At 34.8% G+C, this 22,508-nt stretch overlaps 1 protein-coding gene across 2 annotated transcripts in view; it reads right to left on the minus strand.

The window, feature by feature from the left end:
• The window catches only part of NCAM2 (neural cell adhesion molecule 2), a 413,941-nt gene that overhangs the window by 64,243 nt on the left and 327,190 nt on the right, over nt 1-22,508 (minus strand). For both annotated transcript variants that reach the window (XM_054700347.1, XM_054700348.1), the window contains exons 10-12: nt 20,020-20,207; nt 17,769-17,865; nt 6,197-6,370 (exon numbers count right to left, since the gene is read on the minus strand). In XM_054700347.1, the coding sequence (XP_054556322.1) occupies nt 6,197-6,370; nt 17,769-17,865; nt 20,020-20,207 (459 nt within the window). The remainder of the gene's footprint in view (nt 1-6,196; nt 6,371-17,768; nt 17,866-20,019; nt 20,208-22,508) is intronic.

Below are 22,508 nucleotides of genomic sequence, written 5' to 3' on the forward strand. Positions count from 1 at the left end.
GTAATACATGTTCTTTTAAATATTGCCATGCACAAGCTGTATGACAGGTTTTCGTAGTAATTCCTGCACCATACATAAGATGGGAATAATAGTAACTTCAGAATAAAATTGTACCTTGAAACCACCATAAAGAAAAATAAAAACAAATGGAGAAAATGATATCCAAATATATTGACTGAATTTAACAGTTTTAATCCAATTGGCAGAGAATTGGAGAAAGTTAAACTCCACTGTATAAGCTCATATACATAGAGAGGCTAACATGAAGGATTGTTAGTGCTTGACAGATTATAGCCATTAGTTGTTTAATGTATGGAAAAACTGAATGCCACTCTATAATTCTGTGATTAGCACATCAAAATTTTGCTTTCTGGCCTCACTGGTGGCACAGGGGTTAAAGACAGTGTTATCAAGCTATCACCATTCACTGAAGCACAAGTTCGATTAGCAGCCGGCCAGGGAGGTGACCCACATGGCGCAGCAGACCTCTCCTGTCTCGCCCGATGCTCTCTTCAGCAGTGTATTTCAGTAGATCTGCCTGTTCTGCTCCCTACTCGGTCTCTGGTGAATCCTCTCATCCCCCACACCTTGGGCCTACACCTCAGCTCTTGGATGCATAAATAAATAAATCATAAAAAAAAAAAAAACTGTTTTCTGTGTGTGTGTGTGTGCGCAATATTTTGTAACGGGCATGAGGCGCTATTTCCAGAAAACCTGTCCAACAGAAATCCTAGGCATTGTAAATCATAACTTATCTTCATCCTATTATGTAAAAATTCAAAAAAGAGCATCCCACAGAAAGATGAATTGCCATAGATCTCTAAAAGAAAATCTAATAATAAACATCTGATAGGGTGAGTCAGGAGAGGTCTGCTGCACCATGTGGGTAGCTCCCTGGGCGGCCGGGGATTGAACTCATGCTGCAGCAGCCAAGGACAGCTTCATAGGTTGCATCTTAACTCCTTGTGCCACCAGGGAGGCCCTGCATCAATAAATCTTAAAAAAATAAACAAAAACAAAAACAAATTATAGATATGTATGAATGAGGGAAAGAGGTTAAAATTAAAGTCATGTGAGTTAGAATAAAGATATAGGGGTGACCCTGGTGGCACAAGCAGCCACTGTAGCACAAGTTCGATCCCAAGCCAGGCAGCTACCCACAAGGTGCAGCAGACCTCTTCTGACCTGCCTGCTGCTCCCCTTAGGGGTATATTTCAGTCAGTCTGCCTGTTCTGCTCCCCATTCTGTCTCTGGTGAATCCTCTCACCCCCCACACTGCTAGCCTGTACCCCAGTGCATGTATGCATAAATAAATAAATCTTTAAAAAAAGAATAAAGGAATAAATTCAATTCAATTCAATGTTTATGGCCATTTGCACCTGTCTTTTCATAGATGGATGTAAATCTATCTTCTAACAAAATGCCTTAAAGGCAATAATTATAATTAGTATGCAAAAGTTTCTTAGGCTTTAAAATAAACGGTAAGAACAAACTATAGAACAAAGGTACACAGGAAGAACTTCTTCATTTTTTGTATTTTTAGAAAAAGGTCTTCATGTTTTCAGCAATAGGGTCACTCAAGTAGCCAGAAAAATGTCTTCCATCTATAAATTACACATATCACTTTCAAAAACCTTTTTAGATGTACATATTATGTCAGAGGCCAGGAAGGCACACTCTGAATCATCAAAAATGAAGTGGTTGCGGAGACCTGAAGCCAGAGGTCCAGCCACATCATTATTTTTCTGTCACAATGAAGTCCTGTTGAGAAGATCACTGGTACTCAGAGATTGTACATAGGACTCTGCTATAGACAACTGGGTTTGAATGTCTTCAGTGAGGAAATTAGATGCAAGAGGGAGATTTGAAGCAAGATACCTACATGGAACCATGAACCTCAAAGTTCTTGGAAAAAGCAAAAGTGCAGGGTAGAAAACACATACACAAACATACATACATATGTATACACATATATGTATACATATGCAAACATACAGGAGAATCGATGACTAAAACTATTCTGAATTTGAATCCAACTCCAATTGTGTAAGACGGCTGGGTTACTGTACTTTAAAAATGAGTACCCACAAACCTATTCTTTGAGCATAACAGAAAAATAACAGGAAGTCCCAAATTAAAAAAAAAACAAAAACAAAAACAATTTAGGGTTGTCTGTGCTTCCAGCTTTGCAATGCTCCAGGACAACTAACAGAAGCAAAAGAGTATCTCTCGCATGAAAATGTATACAAAATGCAGGTCTTGCATGATTGTTGATAGAGAGGATAAGCAAAACATGAGATCAGTTTCTAACATCACTCACTATACTCAAACAAACCATCATGATTGAGATTCTGCTGAAATAAGTCAAACAATAAATCTAGTAAACTAATTAAGAATCTATAAAAAGTATATTGAAAATCTAAGTACAAAATAAGAATGTTTAAGCTAATCAAAAGAAACAATAAAAAAATGACCAACATATTTAAATACCAAGCTAATTTGGAAAAGAATCAAATAGAACTTTAGTAAACTCAAAATGTGGTCATTAAGTGTGATTTTAATGAACAGAGACATAGAATAGCATATCAAACATGAAAGGACAGGTCAAATGGATATTGCATGAAGTAGGTATGTATAAGTACATTCCAAACAAAAGCTTCTAACACAAGTGTAAGGAGGTAAAGAAGGAGAATAAAGCTGAAAAGTGATTCAACTTCAACTCTATCCAGTGCAGATGCACATGCTCATGCTTCCCTGAGGTCCTCGGATGTCTGTCTCACAGAGAGCCCAGGTGGTGGGAACAGCCCAGGCAGAATTATAGCACCAGAAATATAAAATGTATTTGACTCCTTCCCTCCTCCTAAGGGAAGGTGTAATTCAGGGCACGCCCCACTCTCAGCTATTCTTATGTCATGGGGGTCAGAGCTAAATCATTGATTTTTAGCCTGTGATAGACTCAATGGGATGTGTTTGTGCTTGATGACGATCATAGATTTATAGCTTTTGCCAAAGAAAGGGAGATTCAAAAAAGGACAAAAGCAGTAATGGATTTAAAAATCATCTTTGAATGGGGACTATAACCAAGATGAAAATGCATACATTGTGCAACAATGAAAAATGATGTAAAAATATATATAAAATTAAAAAAATCATCAGTTTCTTCAGGAAAAAAAATAAAAAAAAATAAAATAGGGATGGCAAAACCTTTAATGGACATAAACACTAAGCAATATACCTAGAAGTAGTAAGTGGAAAATTAATGAAAACAATTATTACTTAAAAAAAAATCATCTTTGTACTACGCTTACCTGAAATCAGGCAATGGTCACATGACTGCCATCTGATTAAAGGCACCCGTGAACATAATTATTAAAAAATAAAAAGTCATAGAAATGGGAGGGGGGAGTATCAATGTAGATAGTCTCTTCATGTATAAATGACAAATTCTCAGTCACAGGACTTTGAGTATTTTGGTTCCCGGGCAACCTTTAATCTGCCCTGGTATGAGGACATTAAGTATGGCTCATGTAACTCACTAACTGAAATTCAGAATCAGCAAATATGTTTCTGACCCACATTTTCTTTCCTTCTTAATATACCCACAGGTGAAGAACACACCTATTGTATACACGTGGAATGTCTAATTTCTGTTATAGTGTCTTCTTATTTTATTTTATTTTTTTAAAGATTTATTTTTATTTATACAAGAACCGGGATACAGGTCAGATGTGCAGGAGGGTGAGAGGATTCACCAGAGACAGAGTGGGGAACAGAACAGGCATACTGATGAAATACACTGCTGAGGGGAACAGCGGGCGAGACAGGAGAGGTCTGCTTGCCATGTGGGTTGCTCCGAGGCCGGTGGGGATCGAACTGGCACTGCAGAGGCTGTGGACAGCTTCACAGCACTGCGCTCAATCGCCTGCGCCACCAGGGAGGCCCCAGTGTCTTATTTTAAATTATCAAATATTCCATGGAACATCTCAGCCTTATAAACAAAATCTGCCTCTGAGAGATGGATACATAGCAAGCAAAGGTTTTTCACCTTGTCCAAATTGGCCAGATCAAATCCATTATAAATTCTTCACTGTATTGCAATTTTGTGGGAAGTCTTGAGACAGTCTATAAATCTCCTCCAGAAGGGTAGAGTGAAACAGTGCTGTTCTCTCAAGTTCAATTTCTATAATGTCCATACTTACCAGTACTTGTACTCATAGTTGTGAATACGAGTTATGATTGTACACCCACTTTGAGTGTCCTGCACTAAAAAATAATTTGTTTTATCTTTATGTTTTTCACATTTCATCTTCTTTTTTTCTCTTTAAAAATTATTATTCCAGAAGGGGAGAGAGAAGGTGAGGGATAAGAGCAAAGTGGGGAGAGAGCACAAGAGTCTATGGAAGGGGAAGATGGATTCTTTGAGGTAAAGATGTAAACCATTATTAAAGTTCAATAACATAAATTATACAATCAACAAAATATATTTAAAAATAAAAATTATATGATTCCTATATTTAGGATAATGATTTCTTTTGCAATTTTTTTTTTAAAACTCACTCATCAATTCTTTGGGAAACTATCTTTATAAATTATCTCCCCTGAACTAGATAACATGCACACAAAGACCATCATAGCAAATTTCTCATCATTGAAACAAAATGTAAGAGCTGACTAGTGTGGGAATATTATTTAAAGCATGTGTAAATGACTGATGATTGTTATTTCTAAGACTTCTGTCAAATATCAATAGTGATTCTTAATAAAAGCTGAACAAGCAGGTAACAATGAGGGAAAGCTAGAATAATTTTATATATTGTGTCTCCATAGTCAACTCATTCTCCTTTTCTTCACAATAGGTCTCATGTCCTTTACAAAATCCTATACCTATTTTGGGGTCAAAACAAGGCAAGTCGAGGAAGAAAATTATGGAACAATAATTTCTTCACTGTTTTATGCCATTTTTTTTGGACCACTTACTGCCATTCCATACCCCAACCATCAGAGTCCAATCTGTAATTCATTATTATTCCTACTTTAGTCTCTTCTCCTTTAGTGAGAAAAACGTCACATTTTCAACACACGATCTATGTAAGTGAAAATGCCCTGTAAATTGTTTTAACTTCTCAGAATTACTAACAGTAGCTTTCAAAATGACAATATTTGAAATAAAAATTGGGGCTTTCAGAATATGATATTAAAATATATTTTGGTAGTCAAATGAATTTTTATAGGTTGCCTCATAAATAAATATATAAGACAACTATATTTAACAATACCATTTCCAAACTTATTTATGGAAGAAATATTACTAACCAATGAAAAATAAACATTGCAGATTAGTCAGCCATCAAAAACCTAACGTATCAACAACTCTTTTTACAGCAACATTTTTGTAAACATTTACAAAAGTGTTTAATTTTTAGAAATTTGATTGCAATAAAAATTTTTATAACAATATAAGTTTCAGGTATACAGCATTATTATTCAACATCTATACCCTGCAACATGACCTCCACCAAAAGTTTAGTTTCCATTCACCCACCACACAGTTGGCCCTCTCTACCCATTTCACCCACTCCCCTAATTTTCTTCCTCTCAGGTAACTACCAACCTGTTCTCTACATTAAAGATTAATTTTGTTTTGTCTTATTTGTCCATTTGCCTCTTTACATTTCATATAACCACTTAAGTTTTAAAACTTATTCCCAGGGCATCCCCAGGTGACACAAGGGGTTAAGCACCGCACTATGAAGCAACCCACAGCCTCTGCAGCACGGGTTCAATCCCCAACTGGCCAGGGAGAAACCCACATGGAGAGGCAGATCTCGCCTGTCTCACCGCTGCTCCCCTCAGCAGTGTATTTCAGTCATTCTACCTGTTCTATTCCCCGCTCTGTCTCTGGTGGATCCTCTCACCCCCTGCATCTCTGGCCTGTATCCCAGTACTAGTACTCATATACATAAAAAAAAAAAATCTTATTTCCCCAAGTTTTAAACTGATGATTTTGCTAAACTCTTCCATCTTTAATCATGATGGAAACTTTTTCCACTTCTTATTAAAGTTATTCTCAAGTAGAATAGGGCTGTGGAAACTCACCTCATTAAAATAAAGCATTGAAGGAAAATAAAGAGCTAATCACACAGGTATATTGAATTTCCGATTGAATTAATAAATCACTTTGAAATCACTGACTCACTTTGAACTCCATGGGAGCGTACTATTTTCCAGGTTTCTGATGCCACTTCTTTGACATCCACTTGATAGTGATGAATAGGCACTCCTCCATGGGAGTCTGGCTTGCTGAAAGAAACCTTGGCTGTGGTCTGTGACAGCTCGACAACCTTCACTCCATAGGGACTGGATGGCACATCTATGAAGAAACAAGCACAAATCTAGATAATGTGGATGATCATCATTAAGACTTGTGATGCCTGGGAATTAGGACTTAAGGAAATGTGCTACTACTGGTATTGCTTAATATATTTAAATTACAAAACTTGCATGAGCCAGTGAATAATCTCTCAGATTGCAGGGAGCATAGACAAGTCAATGATTAACATAGCAAATTTCATTTAATGAGGGAGTAATTTTACTTCTGCCTTTTCTATAGAATATAATCATTTTATTTGCATTCAAGGAAAACAAGCCGGAATGTGTGTGTGTGTGTGTGTGTGTGTGTGTGTGTGAGAGAGAGAGAGAGAGAGAGAGAGAGAGACAGAGAGACAGAGAGAGACAGAGAGAGACAGAGAGAGAAAAGAATGGGAAAGAGTAATAATTAAAAGAGAAGCACAGATATAATTAAAACATAAAACAAAGATTTTATGTAATCATTATAAATAATTGCCTCCTGAAATATTTTTTTTTTTTCACTAAGAGTATACTGATTTGGGTCTCCTTGGTGGTGCAAGGGGTTAAGCACAGCACTATGAAGCTGCCCGCAGCCACTGCAGCACGAGTTTGATGCCCAGCCAGGGAAATACCCATATGGTGCAGCAGACCTCTCCTGTCTAGTCCACTACTCCCCTCAGCAATGTATTTCAGTCATTCTGCCTGTTCTGCTCCCCACTCTGTCTCTGGTGAATCCTCTCACCCCCCACGCCTATGGCCTGTACCCCAGTTCTTGTATGCATAAATAAATAAATCTTAAAAATAAGAGTATACAGATTTGGGAATGTTAAGTTTAGAGAAAATGACATTATGAACAAAATAAAACTGTGATCTATACGTTTTAATTTTAGTTGCATATTGTTTTACTAAAGCAAATCTTTAGTTGAGATATTTAAGTTTTAACTTGTATTTAAGAAACAGATATGTTGTCTTTTTTGCATGTATTTTGGTATCAGTCCACTATTCACATCACTTCAAGCTCAATAAGCCATCCTGGGTGGATGAATAGGGTGGAAATTTACTCTCTGGTTTACAAAATTTTATCAGGACTATACAAAAAGCTATGAACAAACAAAAGGAGACAACAAGTGAGACAGAAATTCCAATGAGAAAATTAGTGAAATTTGTACTCTAGAAATATGAAGAATTAGAGGCTTGTTTTATATTACAATGATCTCTTTTTTGCTCTGTCTCTGAATTTCTTTCTTTATAATATCACATTCAAATAATCATAAAATTTCAAAAAGGAAACCTATATGCTTATTTTTCAGAGAGAAAATTATAAATATAAATATATAATTTCTATACAAATATGATATATTAACATTATAATATATTATATTATTATATATAAAATATATATTTATAAATAAATATGTAACTTAATCTCTGGAGTTAGGCTTTATAAACATACAAAGAAGAAACTTGAATGAAAATACCATAGTAGACCTGTTCCGGTTCTCATCAAACATTCATATAAAGCTCTCTAATGGCTGTGAAAAGTCAATTGTGTCCCATTTGCTAGAGTTTGATGCAAGCACTGTAAAACATGAAAATATGCCTTTGATACTGGGAAAGAACCAGGAGGGTAAGCTTATAGCTTTTGGGATGTGAATATTATAAAGAAATAAAATATTGTAGATTTCAGCTCTAATCAGTAACTATTAATTCCTTGGGAATCCTGTGGATTGCCTTATGTCTTAATCTAAGATTAGGAAATAAATATGCAGATCTCTGAGGTATCCAAATGTGAGACTGCTATGAAATCTTATCTGAAAATAAACATTTGAAATTATCTAAATAATCTATTTAAGTTGCTAAATATAAAATTATAATAGTTTTCATGTATTTTTTAATTCACTAGGTTATTTTTTGTTCTTTTCATCTATAGGTTTGCTCTCAAGTTTGCAGGGAAGAATTAAAATGTAAACATTATTTGATTGTTCTTAATAGGCAACCAATTATTCACCTCAAACTGAGTGGCTCTCTCATGTCAATCAGGTCTAAATTGGGTATCACAGCAATATAATATTCATAATGATAATCGATTTCAAAAGGAGGTCGCTAAATTCTTGGTGAGGAGAGAGAAAGATGATTTTTCTAGGATTCCCACCTTTGGTTGTATGGCTTGGTTCATAGTGTTATGTATTATAAGCTAAGAAGATATGCTTATATAGTATATTTTCAAATAAACTTATTATTACCCTGGGTTTTTCACTTATATTCATTTTTATTGGTCTCTTCTTTTTGTTACCTGACTAATAGGAGACACATACTTATGTCCAGAAGGTCTAGTATCTTCCTAAACATATTTTTTTACATTTTAGTTGTATATGTCCTATAACCTACAGCTACTAAATTATTACATATTTATATATGAATGCATACATATATATAACATTGAGAAAAGTGACTAGCTTCTACTCAGTCCTCAAAAAAATTATGAATTAAATATTTCTTCAATGAAAGAATAGTATATAAAGATTCAGAACATCTCCAAATGAATAGTGTCTGATATTCCTAGCATCGAAAACTCTGATACTTCTTTCTACTTTCGCCAATTGTTTTATATTCACATTCATCCTTGAGTTTATTCCCTATCTCTTATGGACATCACAATTAGTCATGAAGTTATTTTCAACATTCTGCATCATAATTGTTGTGTCCATCCCTTCCTTCCTGTTTCCACTATTAAATTCCAAACCCAGGCTCCATTTGTCTCTACCTACAGTGCCATTAGTGGCTCTTAGCTTCCTTATCTATTGGACATCCCACTGAATTTCAATCCATGTGGCATGTAAATGCAAAATCAATTTTTCTAAAGTACCACTCTAATCACATCACTTCCCTAAGCAGGGTATTCAGGGGCTTCCTCCTTTTTAAAACATCAAGCTTAGCCTTTTCAGTCTGGATTTCAAGATCCTGAATTATCTGAGCTCCATGGGTATATACAACCTAATATTTCCAATAGGGCTTGTGGATATGAATTCCATACACAATGTTCCCCTCCTCATTAGGATATTTTTCTAAATGAATTTCAAGCTCCTTCCAGGTCAATAATTAATGAAAACTACTCATCATTAAAGGAATAGATGAGAAAAATATGAAAATGCTATTTTCTTACTTATCCTTTTCAGATCTCTACTAGTACCACTATAGTATTGATTAGAATCTAGATATAAAGTATCAGAATCTATAGATCCATAATCTGGCCTTGCAAGTTTTGGTCAAATGGCAACCTTAATGTTTTCAACCCCTAGCATTTTTCTCTCTAAAATGAAGATCAGAATAATACCCACAGCCAGGATTCCTAAGCATATAGAACATTTAAAACAATCTGAACTACATTAAGATCTTAGTAAATACTAATCATTGTAGGTTTTATTATCCCTCCTTTATAATCACCCTTGCTTTCATATTACTGTGTATCTGTTCATGAATACCAATGTCTTAGTCAAATGGTGGATAATAGATACTGAGTTTCAGCTTAGAAATATATACTTTTTACAACAGCAATGGGTTGGTGTTATGGTGATCTAAGAGTCAAAAAATAGAAGTTTCTGGAATTACTGTGTTACTTAATGGAGATCAGTTTCCTCATAATTAAAATGATAACAGTAACAGAGGTATTCACGTCTCCTTTGTGAGGGCAAGTAATAGATATAAACCACTGGACAATCATAAATATTATCACTTATCCTTTCTTTAAAAAGTCTTTCTGGATATAATGTTGATAAACCTTTTGGTATTTATACCTGAAGTTCTAGTTCAATTAAAGTGTAAGTGTGAGAAACAGTTTGCCTTGGTGATAGTTTCATCTTGTAATAGGTACAAGAGCAAAGAGAGGAGTTGCTTGTCTGACTTTAATTCTGTAAAATAAAACAATACAGTTAAATAAAGAGTAAGCAATCACTGAAGTGGAGTAACTTAAAGGTTTATGAAAAAGGATGACAATAATCAGAAATATACATAGATATCTGGAAAAAGATTCAAAACAGTACATCAAATCTAAGTTCCTCTGTCTTACAAAATGCATCCCAATATAAGGATACACTCTATGAAGCAAAATTGATATATTTAATTATTAATACATTAATTAATTATATTAAATTAATATAATACATATGTGTCCAAAAATACAAGGGTGGAAGAAAATGAATGGAGGTAATTAATATATTGTGAGTACACAGGAGACTTCAATGATGAAATTTTTCAGTAACATTTTCAAAATGAAGATGAATCATGGTATTGCAAACTAGCATTTCCATGACCTTCAGAGAAGCTGTGCTTATATCTTGAAGACAACGACAGATGAGTTCTGCATGGGTGTTATTGTGATACATGTTAGTTTTTCTGATTCTCTTCTTCAATGCCATCCTTAAGTCCCAGCAAATAAACAGAGCTCAACAGCAAAAGTGAAAATTGAAATCTTCAAGCAAGCTCCTTTAGATCATACCCTATCACTTCTGGATTAGCCTATAATAGAAGTCTGTCCTCCACTTTTCCAAGACTAAGTCTTCCATCCTAAATGGCATTTCTATTATCTTTCTCTTTTGAGGAGTACGGCTTCATTAGATACTTCTTTTCTTTTTTCTCTTCTTTCATAATTTAAAATTAAAGTATCTTCTGTCTTATTGTGATGAACTGCAAAGTTCTCCCAAATGACAAACTTTCTTTAGTCCTACTCTGTTCTACATTCACATTTGTTTTGTTCACTGTCACACTCTTTGAATAGGTGGTTCCTAATTTCTATCCAACATATTTGCATCTGGAAACTCGGTTTACTAGAAAGTTGGAAACTAAGGTATAATTCAGAATCACCAGCTCAATTTTTTGCCCACAGATGAGAATGCTAAATAAATCAGAAAAGTTTGATATTTATAAAATTCTTCTGTGAATGGTGTTTTCAGAATGGTGTTTAAAAATCCAATTGCAAATGTTTTCTATTGCATTCTGTGTCCATTTCAATCATCTAAGCTACTCCCCATCACCATATAGACTGCAAGGCTTAAAGTCTTCATTGCCCAGACTCAATTGCTATTGCAGTTCTAAGTGCCATGATAGCAGTTAGAGCAAGAGGATCTGCACATGTGAGTGTGATAGATTAGAGGAATCCCAAGCCCCACAGTCTATGCACACAAATTGGGGTGCAGGGTGGTTATGATTTCAACAGAATGTTAGCTTGGCAACAGGACATCCTGACCTCTAGCAAACAGTTGCAGACATGACCTCTGAACCTCACTCCTACTATTTTGTCATCTTTAACTCAGTAATCTGGTGACTATCTCTTTTTTTTTTCTTTCCTCTGCCTTTTGAATTATTTTATAACCACCAAGCTCCTTTGATTATTTTTTTTTCTTGGTTTCCTCATCAATCACTGTATGAAAAAGTTTCCGATATTAAGGGAATTATGAAATGAAGATTAACTTCCTACTTCTAGCAAGACCCTAATATTCAGTGTCACTACCCACTGTGTATTTTCTCTGGAAATCTATCCTCATTTGGGTTTGCTCTGCTTCTGCTTTGTGTGGTCTCAGATCATATTTGGGTATCTGGACATTTGAATTTTTATGCTGCATATTTAAAGCTCTTAATGGAGAGAAAATGAAGCTGTGTGACAGAACTATGACATTCAAGCAAAAGACACAAGTGGAAGATAAATTTTGGGGATTCATAGAGTATAAGTGGATTTTATATCAGTAAGAATATAGAAGAATTCCAAGGATGTGAGTGTAGAGACAACAACAAGATCCCAATGATTCACAGTGATTTTGAGGTGAGAGAGATGAAGAACAAGTAGCAAAGGAGAGTAAGAAGGAGAGGCCAGTGACAAGCAGGACAGCACAGTAGGTAAGTTGGGGCTAGCAGATGATTCAAAGAGAAAGATGTGATCGTGTAATATTCTGCTGCTAGATCACTAAGCACGAAGATTCAGAAACAACCTGGGATACTGAACCTGGGAAGGTCAAAGATTACCTTGATGATAGATACTACTGGGCAATGGAGTTAAAAATTTGACTGCAAGAGTCTGTGACAGGATGAGAGATGAATAGTTAGATACAACAAATATAGTCTTCTGTGAAGTTTAATTTTTTTTAAAGATTTTTTTATTTATATAAGAACTGCGGTACAGTCAGAGGAGCGGGCGGGTGAGAGAATTCACCAGAGATGGACCGGGGAGCAGAAAAGGCAGACAGACCAAAGACACTACTGAGGGGAGCAGAGGGAGGGGCAGGAGGGGTCTGCCGTGCCATGTGGGTTTCTCCCTGGCTGGCCGGGAATAGAACCCGTGCCTCAGAGGCTGTGGACAGCTTCACAGTGCGGTGCTCAACCCACTGCGCCACCAGGGAGGCCCCTGTGAAGTTTAATTTTAAGGCAGGGTGGGTGGCAGAGAAATGATATATTAGAAGGAGTTATACAAAGTGATTGTTTTAAGATCATTAGAATTAGTTTCCACTATATAAAAAAGCTTATTAATTTTTACATTGACATCCACCAGACTAAAGGGAAAGCAATCCATTTGCCTGATATATACACATGCACTTAGAATATACATCTCTATTTCAATCCTTTTCTTGTATACCGCATCTTATCTTTTGTATACACATATACATAAATATGCACAGAGAAGGATAAAGAGGGATTTTATATATATATATTTTAAGACACTGAATATTACTTTAAGATGGTTAAATTTACATTTATATATTTTTGCTATTTAGAGAAATACAGAAATTGGCCGTTGTGTCATGCCCGATGCTATGTTGAAATCATCTTCACAGTGCTACCAAGAGTTGGTTCATGTAAATGGATCCTGTTGCTTAATGACTAAAGACTCCAAACTTCCCACCCTTGTATATGTCATGTAATAGAATATAAATATGATGAATGTTTTTTAAGGAGCTCCATAATTTGATCTCTCACTACCCATCTCCTCACCTCACTACCACTGATTGCCTTAACAGTATGGTACTCCAGGTTTTCATCACATGCTCATTTCTTTACAGTCCATACTTGTACACAGCATAGAACCTTTGTAAAGACAGTTTTGTTCTTTTCACCTTTTTCTTCTTCAGTAGATCTCTTTCTACTTATTCTTTCAGACTCAGCTCCAAAGTTCACACCTGTTGAAGCCTATCCTAAGAATTCCTTTCAAAATCTGATTTTGTGTTCCCAAAGTTTCAGAACCACATTTCAATTGCAAATCTTATCTTTTGTACCCTTTTTTTTTGGGGTAAAGATCACATGTCATACATTCGTCTTCAATAACCCAAAGTCTAGAATAGCACCTGGCAATGTTCACTACACATATACTGAGTGACCAAACTCACAAATGACTTGGAATTCATGCAAGCATGTGCTAAAAATACTACCTGATTATCTTAGGCTCTTTTTTTTTTTTTCCAGAAGCCATGGGAATGAGGGAATTAAAAGGGTGTCACAACTATTCTGAAGAAAAAAAAAGTTTGCGCCACATTTTCTGATAAAAGAACAAAATACAGACTTTTCTAGGATTGACTATAAAACTGAGCTTGTAAGAGAAATTTTGCTTTATAGTCAGTCAAAGAAAGTGTGTTTCCAAATAAACTAATTTTAATTTGATTTTAAGCTTGATGGAACAAGGGTCTGGCTAGGATGAGGTTCAGGCACAAGGACAAGTAAATTGGCAGTAATTCCATATCTACAGAATCTTGTTTGACTGATCCAACTTAACCTGTAAACAAGACTCTAGTCTCAAAAATGACTTGAAGAGGCTTATCCATGACTTCGATGAAATATAGATGACAACATCATGATATTTATGAATTAAATCAATCTTGGAAAGAGAGCTTAAACATTGAATTTGACAGGGTCTCAGTAGGTTGAAAAGATGAGCCCAAGTTGACAGGATACAATTTAATAAGGCTAGGTAGAGTTCTGAACTTAAGTTAAAACAGAAATCAATTATAGAGCATAGCACGGAGGGAGACCTCACTTAATAGCAATTTGTGTGAGAAAGACATAGGAAAATACTTTAGAGGGGAAAGCTGCATAAATGAAATTTTATATTATTTCATAGAAATAATGTGCCAAGAATAAGTAAGGTTATTATTCCATTATGCAGTTTTACTACACATTATTCTACCATGGACTCCTGATCTGAGTATTATATCTAATGGGGTACCAACAGCCTACTTTCTACCCAAAGTGACCCATAAGAACTGCAATTTGAGTACCATAGCTGTCAGCTACTATCTGCTATGCCAGGCCATGTGCTCATGCTGTGACTAGCTTTCCCCAGTGAGTCCTCAACACAGTCTGGTCAGGGGGCCAATTTGGAAAGGCTACTGTGAAGCACAGAAACCCTATCAGGATTCAGGTGCCTATGCCAGAAAGCCTACAGCTCAGTATCTCCCCTAAAATTGCCCTGGAGGTGACTTTATTAGAAAAGTATGCAAATCAATGAAACAAAGACAAGATCATTATATTAAGGTTTAATATTAAAAGTTAAATATAACATCCTTTCTCCTTGCTTGGACCCCAACGTCCCACAGTGGGCCACTGACAATCCCCTTCATAACATTCTCTTTGCTCAGAATCTGATACCCAATGCTAGTCAGCTGTGCCCACCCCCTCCACACACCAATGCCTGCCTTGGGCTCAATTATTTTAGAGAGGAAAGGGCGTGAAAACAAAAAGGAAAGAGGTAAGGCCATAAAAATATTTCATTTTATTTTTTTTTAAATATTTATTTATTTATACAAGCACTGGGTACAGTCAGAAGCGCAGGAGGGTGAGAGTATTCACCAGAGCCAGAGCGGGGAACAGAACAGGCAGACTGACGAAATACACTGCTGAGGGGAGCAGTGGGCACAGCAGGAGAGCTCTGTGCACCATGTGGGACCCTTGCCGGCGGCCAGGGATAGAACTGGCGCTGCAGAGGCTGCGGGCAGCTTCCTAGCCCAGCGCTCAACTGCTAGCTTCCTAGCCCAGCGCTCATCTGCAGGGGAGGCCCCATGAAAAGATTTTAAAACAAAGAAAGTTAAGAAGGTAACTTGTTCTTATACTTTTCAAAGAACGCATAGGACATAACTACAAGCTAAAACTGTTGGCTGTTTAGATTAACTGCCATATGTCACATGATCTCAAGGGTTTTTTAGGTCAAACAGGACAGTGAAAATTGGGCTGTGATATTAACATATATCCCACAATTTTGTGACAAATAGATAAAAGCTAAAATTTTGTTCCAGGCTATAGATCAGAGACATTCTGTAGGGGAGGAGGAGGGAGAAAGATCAGACAGGACGGGAAGAGGGACTATGGTGATGGTGCACAGCTGAAATGGTGGTAGAAATTTCATGGGGAAATCATACATTGTACAAATATTAAGAATGATGTAATAAATAAATATAAAAATTTTTGTTCCAAAAAGAGGTTGATTCAAGTAATAATGTAATGGAGATTTTAAAACTACAGAGTCCTAAAGAGGAAACCATATTTAACATCAATGTTTATAAATATGATTCATTTGATGGGACACCTTTATTTAAACCTTACAAAAATCTAGTTTGTCCTGAAGAATTTGAACTCTGTAAATTCAATGTGACTTTAAATAAAATGGTACATATTCATCTAGCATTTATGGCTTTGTAGACATATTCTCAAACATTCCATTAACTGTAGACCAAGAGGGAAAATATTTACAAAACCTGTTATTTGAGCAAGTTAAATTTTACTACAAAGAGGGGGAGAGAAGTTTATATGAAAGAGAAAGGGGGACAAAAGGAGAAAGGGGAAAAATATTAAGATGAGAGTTAAGATATAGGCAAAGAGGGGCCTCCCTGGTGGCACAAGGGTTAAGCAACACACTATGAAGCAATCTGAAGCCTTTGCAGCATGAGTTCAATCCCCGGGCTGGCCAGGGAGAAACCCATATGGCGAGGCAGACCTCTCCTGTCTCGCCTGCTGCTCCCCTCAGCAGTGTATTTCAGTGGATCTGTCTGCTCTGTTCCCTATTCTGTCTCTGGTGGATCCTCTCACCTCCCACATCTCTGGCCTGTACCCCAGCTCTTGTATGCATAAACAAATGAATATTTTTTTAAAAAGATTTATTTTTATTTATACAAGAACCGGGGTACAGGCCAGATGCGCAGGAGGGTGAGAGGATTCACCAGAGACAGAGCAGGGAACAGAACAGGCAGAAGGTCTGAAATACACTGCTGAGGGGAGCAGCAGGTGAGACAGGAGAGTCTGCTTGCCATGTGGGTTGCTCCGAGGCCGGTGGGGATCGAACCAGCACTGCAGAGGCTGCGGACAGCTTCACAGTGCTACGCTCAATGTCCTGTGCCACCAGGGAGGCACAATAAATTAATCTTTAAAAAAAAAAGATATAGGCAAAGAGGGCAGAGGGATGAAGGAAGGGGATAAACTAATATTTATTGTCTGCCATGAAGTTACTAGCAAATCAATGTCAGTGAAAATCATGGGATGTAGGCTCTATATTTAGACATGACTCAACCATTATACAAGAAAACTAAATTCTAGAAAACTGAGACATGTTAAGCCACATCACAATTCATTGAAAATAAACTGAAGTATCTCTACTGATAAGAAGCATTCACTACTCATATTAATTCAAAGCCTTAGGAAATTAGTCAAATTTCCTTGTAATTAGCTTGTGTGTGCGCATGCATGTATATGTATTAATATAACTAAACCAGATGGATTTCTAGTCAAAATAAATTTTACTCTATGTGCTATCATTTCTATATCTTTAAAACTTAAAGGAAGAAGTAGGATACTTTTTCTATGTAGAAAATGAAACACTTTTCAACAAAAGCTATTAAATGCAAATATTCTATTTCCTTTGAAAATAAGCTTAATATTTGTACTTTGAGGTTTACAATTCTAAATTCTCTAGGGATTTCCTGTTTTTAATGATTTTGACAGGGTTCTTACTTTATATGAAATAGTTGATTTCTTTTTTTTAGTGTGAAAGATCTTTAATAGAATTACTGTGCATAGAGAGAAGAAAAAGGAATGTTACTAATAAGAGACTCCCAGTAAACACTTGAAATTGCCTGTCCCTTACAGGCAAAGGCCCAAACAGCACTGGCCTGAAGTGGGGTCAAAATATTGATTTTTGACTTTTTAAAGACATATTTTCTCCATCTTTCATACATATCTCCCTTAGTTTGAGGAATTAGAATCAATTTTTAAATTCACTCTTTATTAGCAAATATGTTCTAAGTCCTGACTATAGGTCAGATAAAACTATTTCAAGGTTTGAGGCTCTAATTCATTCTTTTGAATAATGGTAGGTATCATGGCTTACTAAAATGTAAAAGCTGTTTGCTTACAAAATATTTTATGAGATTTTAAAATTATTGTGTTACACTTACCAGCCAAAGCAAGAATATATTCTTGAAATCTTGTTCCTATACGGTTAGTGGCTGTGCAATTATATCGTCCAAAGTCATTGTCAGATGTAGGTGCAACCTAAACCATCAAAATAAAAGTTTCACAACTCTAGGACAATATCACTGTTTTATAATAAACTCTAGTATGTCTACCATCTTCACGCATATTAAGTAACTCAAAATTTCTTGTTTATAACCATTTTTATATCAAGTGAGCATTACTAAATAATATGGACCCTTTGAAGATATAACCCATATACTATTATTGAACTACATATATTATGTTTTTCCATTAAATTATTAAGTAAATAAATGGCATGATTCTTTATCTAGGTGAATAGAAAAACTGTTAGATATACATGTAAAGCTCAAAATAGTATACAATTTGAAAAGTAGATTTTCTTTTTCAGCACTAGAGAGGTAAACTAAAAACAGGGAACTTGTACCAATAGCTCTGTTAGTGCTTTTTTTCTAAGTTTTTTTCTAAGATTAGGCAAATTTGAAGTTAAAAAATGACTTGTAATGTGTCAAATTTCTCACCCTCTTATGATTTTACTGAACATAAAATATTAACAAGGGATGAAGATTCATTCTAAAAAAAATATTTCCAGGAAGGTATTTTTCAAGGAAATATTGCCATTGTGTAGCAATCCTGATAGACAAGTACATTATCTTGACATCTAATAACAGTATCTTGCCTCCATTTCTGTTCAATTCCTATCATTCTCTTTCAGTTTATATGGAAAAGATCTGACCTCAAGGCTTACACATTTGAAATCCATAATTAAGTTAACCTTCTGGGATTCTATTGTGAACATTGGGACCAACCCTGTAATTCTAATGTACCAAAATTCTAAAATATCAATTCAGAAAAGAGATTTGATGATAGTAATAGATATAATTTTCAGTCCCAGTAACCATTATTAGGAGAGAATATGCTTACAACAAGAGTTGCTGTTAATTTCAACTCCATACCAAAAGGGGGAAAATGATTTGGTGGTAATGGGAGGCTATTAACTAAAAGTGCAATTTTGAGGTCCATTGAAGATGGTAATTCTAAAAGAGTACAAAAAAAGCTGTGTCATTCATTCTGCACTCAGCTGTCCATCCAGGAATAGATCACTGGCTTAAGGAATAGAAGTTTTAACAGTTCTTATGTAAAGTACTCCTAAATGATTAAAATAATATTTTTTCTTACATTAAGTTTCTAATAAACCAAGTGGATTTAATTGCAAATTAATTTTACAAGTGAGAGAGGAATTTGCCAAAAAAAAAAATCATTTTTCTATGCAGGCATATGAGGAAGCTCTAGCCCTCGAGGTGACTATTTTTCTACAGAAGATCCATTCCACAGGGAAGAATTTTCAGGAATGAATACAATGTGAGACAATATGGACATGACAAAGAATTGTGACTATTGTACAGTTCCTCAATATCAGTAAAATAATTTAAATAAAGCCATTTTCATGGGGAAATTTTTTAAAGTCTCAATTCAGTTTCTTCCCTGGAACTTTCCTGGAAGTTTCAATCTTTCTGAAAGGATAAATTGGAGGGGCTGATGATTAATGTCATAGGTGCCTATAAAATCTGAGAGCAGATATACATGCACATAACTTGAATTTAATAAATAAAAGTATTATATATTCAAACTGAACTCAAAGTCAGGCAGTTGTCAGTATAAAAACAACAATCTACAATATTGATTTGAAAAGTAAAATGAAATGAGGATGTGAACAGCTAAATCCAGTTTATTTTGCAATTTATAAATAAGTGAATGGAACATAGCATCTACTCACGCCAGTCTGAGGAGAAGGAAGGTATAGTACAGAACCAATGCCTTCTATGAACATTGAAATGAACTTTTGAACACTAGTAACTGACAAATTGTTTATTTCCTTTCCTATTATTTTCCTGATATAATTGCTTTTCATTCAAAATATAAATATATGAAAAATAATTGCTGTTGCTATACACCTATATTTTTATATTTATAAATAGTGAGACATTCCTCATTAATGGTCTATGATCCAAATGCATAAAATGATCATTTAAATAAATAATTACTATGTGTACTAGGTTATGAGTGTGTGTGTATATAACACATATATTATATACAAACATATATACATATACATATTAACTATTCATACTAGGTTATCTATTTAAATAAATTATAAAATAGTTAATAACCACTTAAATAACACAATTTGTTGATATATACATGAAGACTTACCTCTAATATCATCTTTCTTCCTGTACTATATGTCTTTATGTTAGTGGTGTTTTTGGCAGGTAAGACTAATTTCTCTCTTCTCCAGTGGACTGATGCTGGTGGATTAGATTTCACATCACAGCTTATATTGATTGGATTTCCTTCCCAGGAATAATAAATTGTTTGGTTTGATATGAACTTGGGAGCATCTGTAAAGCAATATAACATTTATAGATTTTCTCTTTAAGATAATCATTTAATTTACATACATAATAGTAACTCTTACTTCATTACCAAACAAAACAATAGTAAATCTGTTTTCATGTATTTAATGTGACATCAGAACTCATAAAAATATGTCATTTGAACATTTCATCAAATAATTTTATTTATATATATATATGTATATCCACCCAGAGTTAACCAATTACTAAAATATAATACTCTCAGACACACACAAATATCTATTGAGTAAATGAACAGTTATTGATCTATGTAGATTGTTTCTGAAACAGTCCTCATCATAAAATGAGATTTTAGGATAAAACAGCAATATCAGTGGTCTTGGGTCATTTTTAACATTGTCTTAGCCATATAATTTATCTTATAAAATATTTTGAAACAGATAGGAAATCTAAATTAAAATAGCAATATAAGAACTAAACTCATTTTCCCTGAAATATAATTTCCAATTCCTATTAAACCAGTGATGATTTAATCAACAGTAGCTAATTTAAAAGTTAATCAGTTCCTAATCAGTTCCTACGATGCTCTGTCAATATTCAAGTCCCTACACAGTCCTCACTTAAGAGAAAATAGACAATATATCATTTTATTAAAATTAAAATTATTAAAATTATTTTAATAAAAATGGCAAATTAATTGTCAAGTCACTTAAATTAAATAGAATTCACTTAAATTAATGTAAGATGTATTAAGGAGAAAATATTTTTTTCAAGGCCAGGAATGATAAAGTAAAATATCTAATGACATAATGGATTAAGTTTGCAACTAAAAAAGAAGCCAAACATCTTGATATTCATATAAAACTAAGCTTATGCTGATATTTATTTATATATAATATTTTCACTGCATAACACATATGAAATATAATATCTTTAGCATTATAATATCCTTGAGAGAGTTATGTGGATAATTTATTTGTATATAAATATTGCCCACTATGAAAATCACATGCTAATGGGACTTAATAGCTGACTCACAGTCTAGTCTGTCCATATATAATATATATCTGGGCTATGTGTATTGAATTATTATAACTTGATGATAAAATTAGGGCAAAATTTGGATTTTTCTCTAAAAGCAAGCAATTGCCACTAATTTCTTCCCTGATGTTCTCAGTGGGAATTTAATTTGAAATTAGTGGTGTTGAATGTATATGTGCCAAAGGCAATAATGCCATACTGAAAAGTGCAAAAAATGTATTTGTGGTATGAGGCAAGAACATGTTTATATTATGCTTACAATAAAATGGAAACTAAATTCTTACATATAAAACCTTATAAATATCAAAACAAAGCAGATGGCAATACTAACTGGCACAAGATTGATTGATTAATGAAATCAAAAGATTGATATTAGACCACTCTCTTAAAAGAGATTTGACTTGGATATAAGCATGCTGTTAGCATGCTAAAGAATGTAACCATATTTCACATTGATTAAACAAATAGTCCAACTTTCATAAAAACTTCAAATGTGCCAAAATATTTTAACAACACAAAAAAAAGTAGGGGGGAAATGAGAAAAGAATATGGCATAAATAGAAATATGGAAATAGCAGAAGTGGTAATATATGTCCTATGATATTATATGGTAATATTTATAGCACAACTTTTAGCATACAATATATACTGCATACTATATGATACTATGAGATTAATATATTTTTCAATCTATATATTCTAGATATATAATTTATAGATATGGCTCTATATTAAAAACCAAGTAACTATTTCTCTTACAAAATAGAAAGCTCCCTAGAGACAAATTGTTTAGATTTACTTGAGCTGCAATTGTACAGGGAAAGGGCTAATCTGGAACCTTTCAGCTCTGATACTCATGACTTTGACCAATTTTTGATTTAAAGGTACCAGCATAAGAGGAAATAGCAGGAACTCAATTTTTCACTTCCTCACAGTTGGTATCAGGAAAAACATATTCAATCCCATCCATGCCAGCAGACGGGTAAAGAACTTTTAAGACTCAGTGGGAGAGGAGAGGAAACAAACAAGGGGACACAAGGGACGGCTGTGGGGGGAAGTAAGAGTGTGTGAAACCATTTATCCAGGGAAAGAGGCAAGGCAAGCACAATAAAGAGGGACAGATTTATATCTAGCGAGGTGTCAGATCACACAGGGCTCTGCAGACCACCACAGGACTTGGGTCTTTATCTAAAAGCACTGGAAATTGTTAGAGGATTTTAAGGGAGAGAGCTGCCTGCTCAGACTTGCCTTTTACAATGCAGGTTGCAGCATGGCAAGTGGACT

Source organism: Talpa occidentalis, unplaced genomic scaffold, assembly GCF_014898055.3.
Source record: "Talpa occidentalis isolate TD23 unplaced genomic scaffold, MPIMG_talOcc4v2.1 talOcc4.4, whole genome shotgun sequence".
NCBI classification, from domain to species: Eukaryota; Metazoa; Chordata; class Mammalia; order Eulipotyphla; family Talpidae; genus Talpa; species Talpa occidentalis.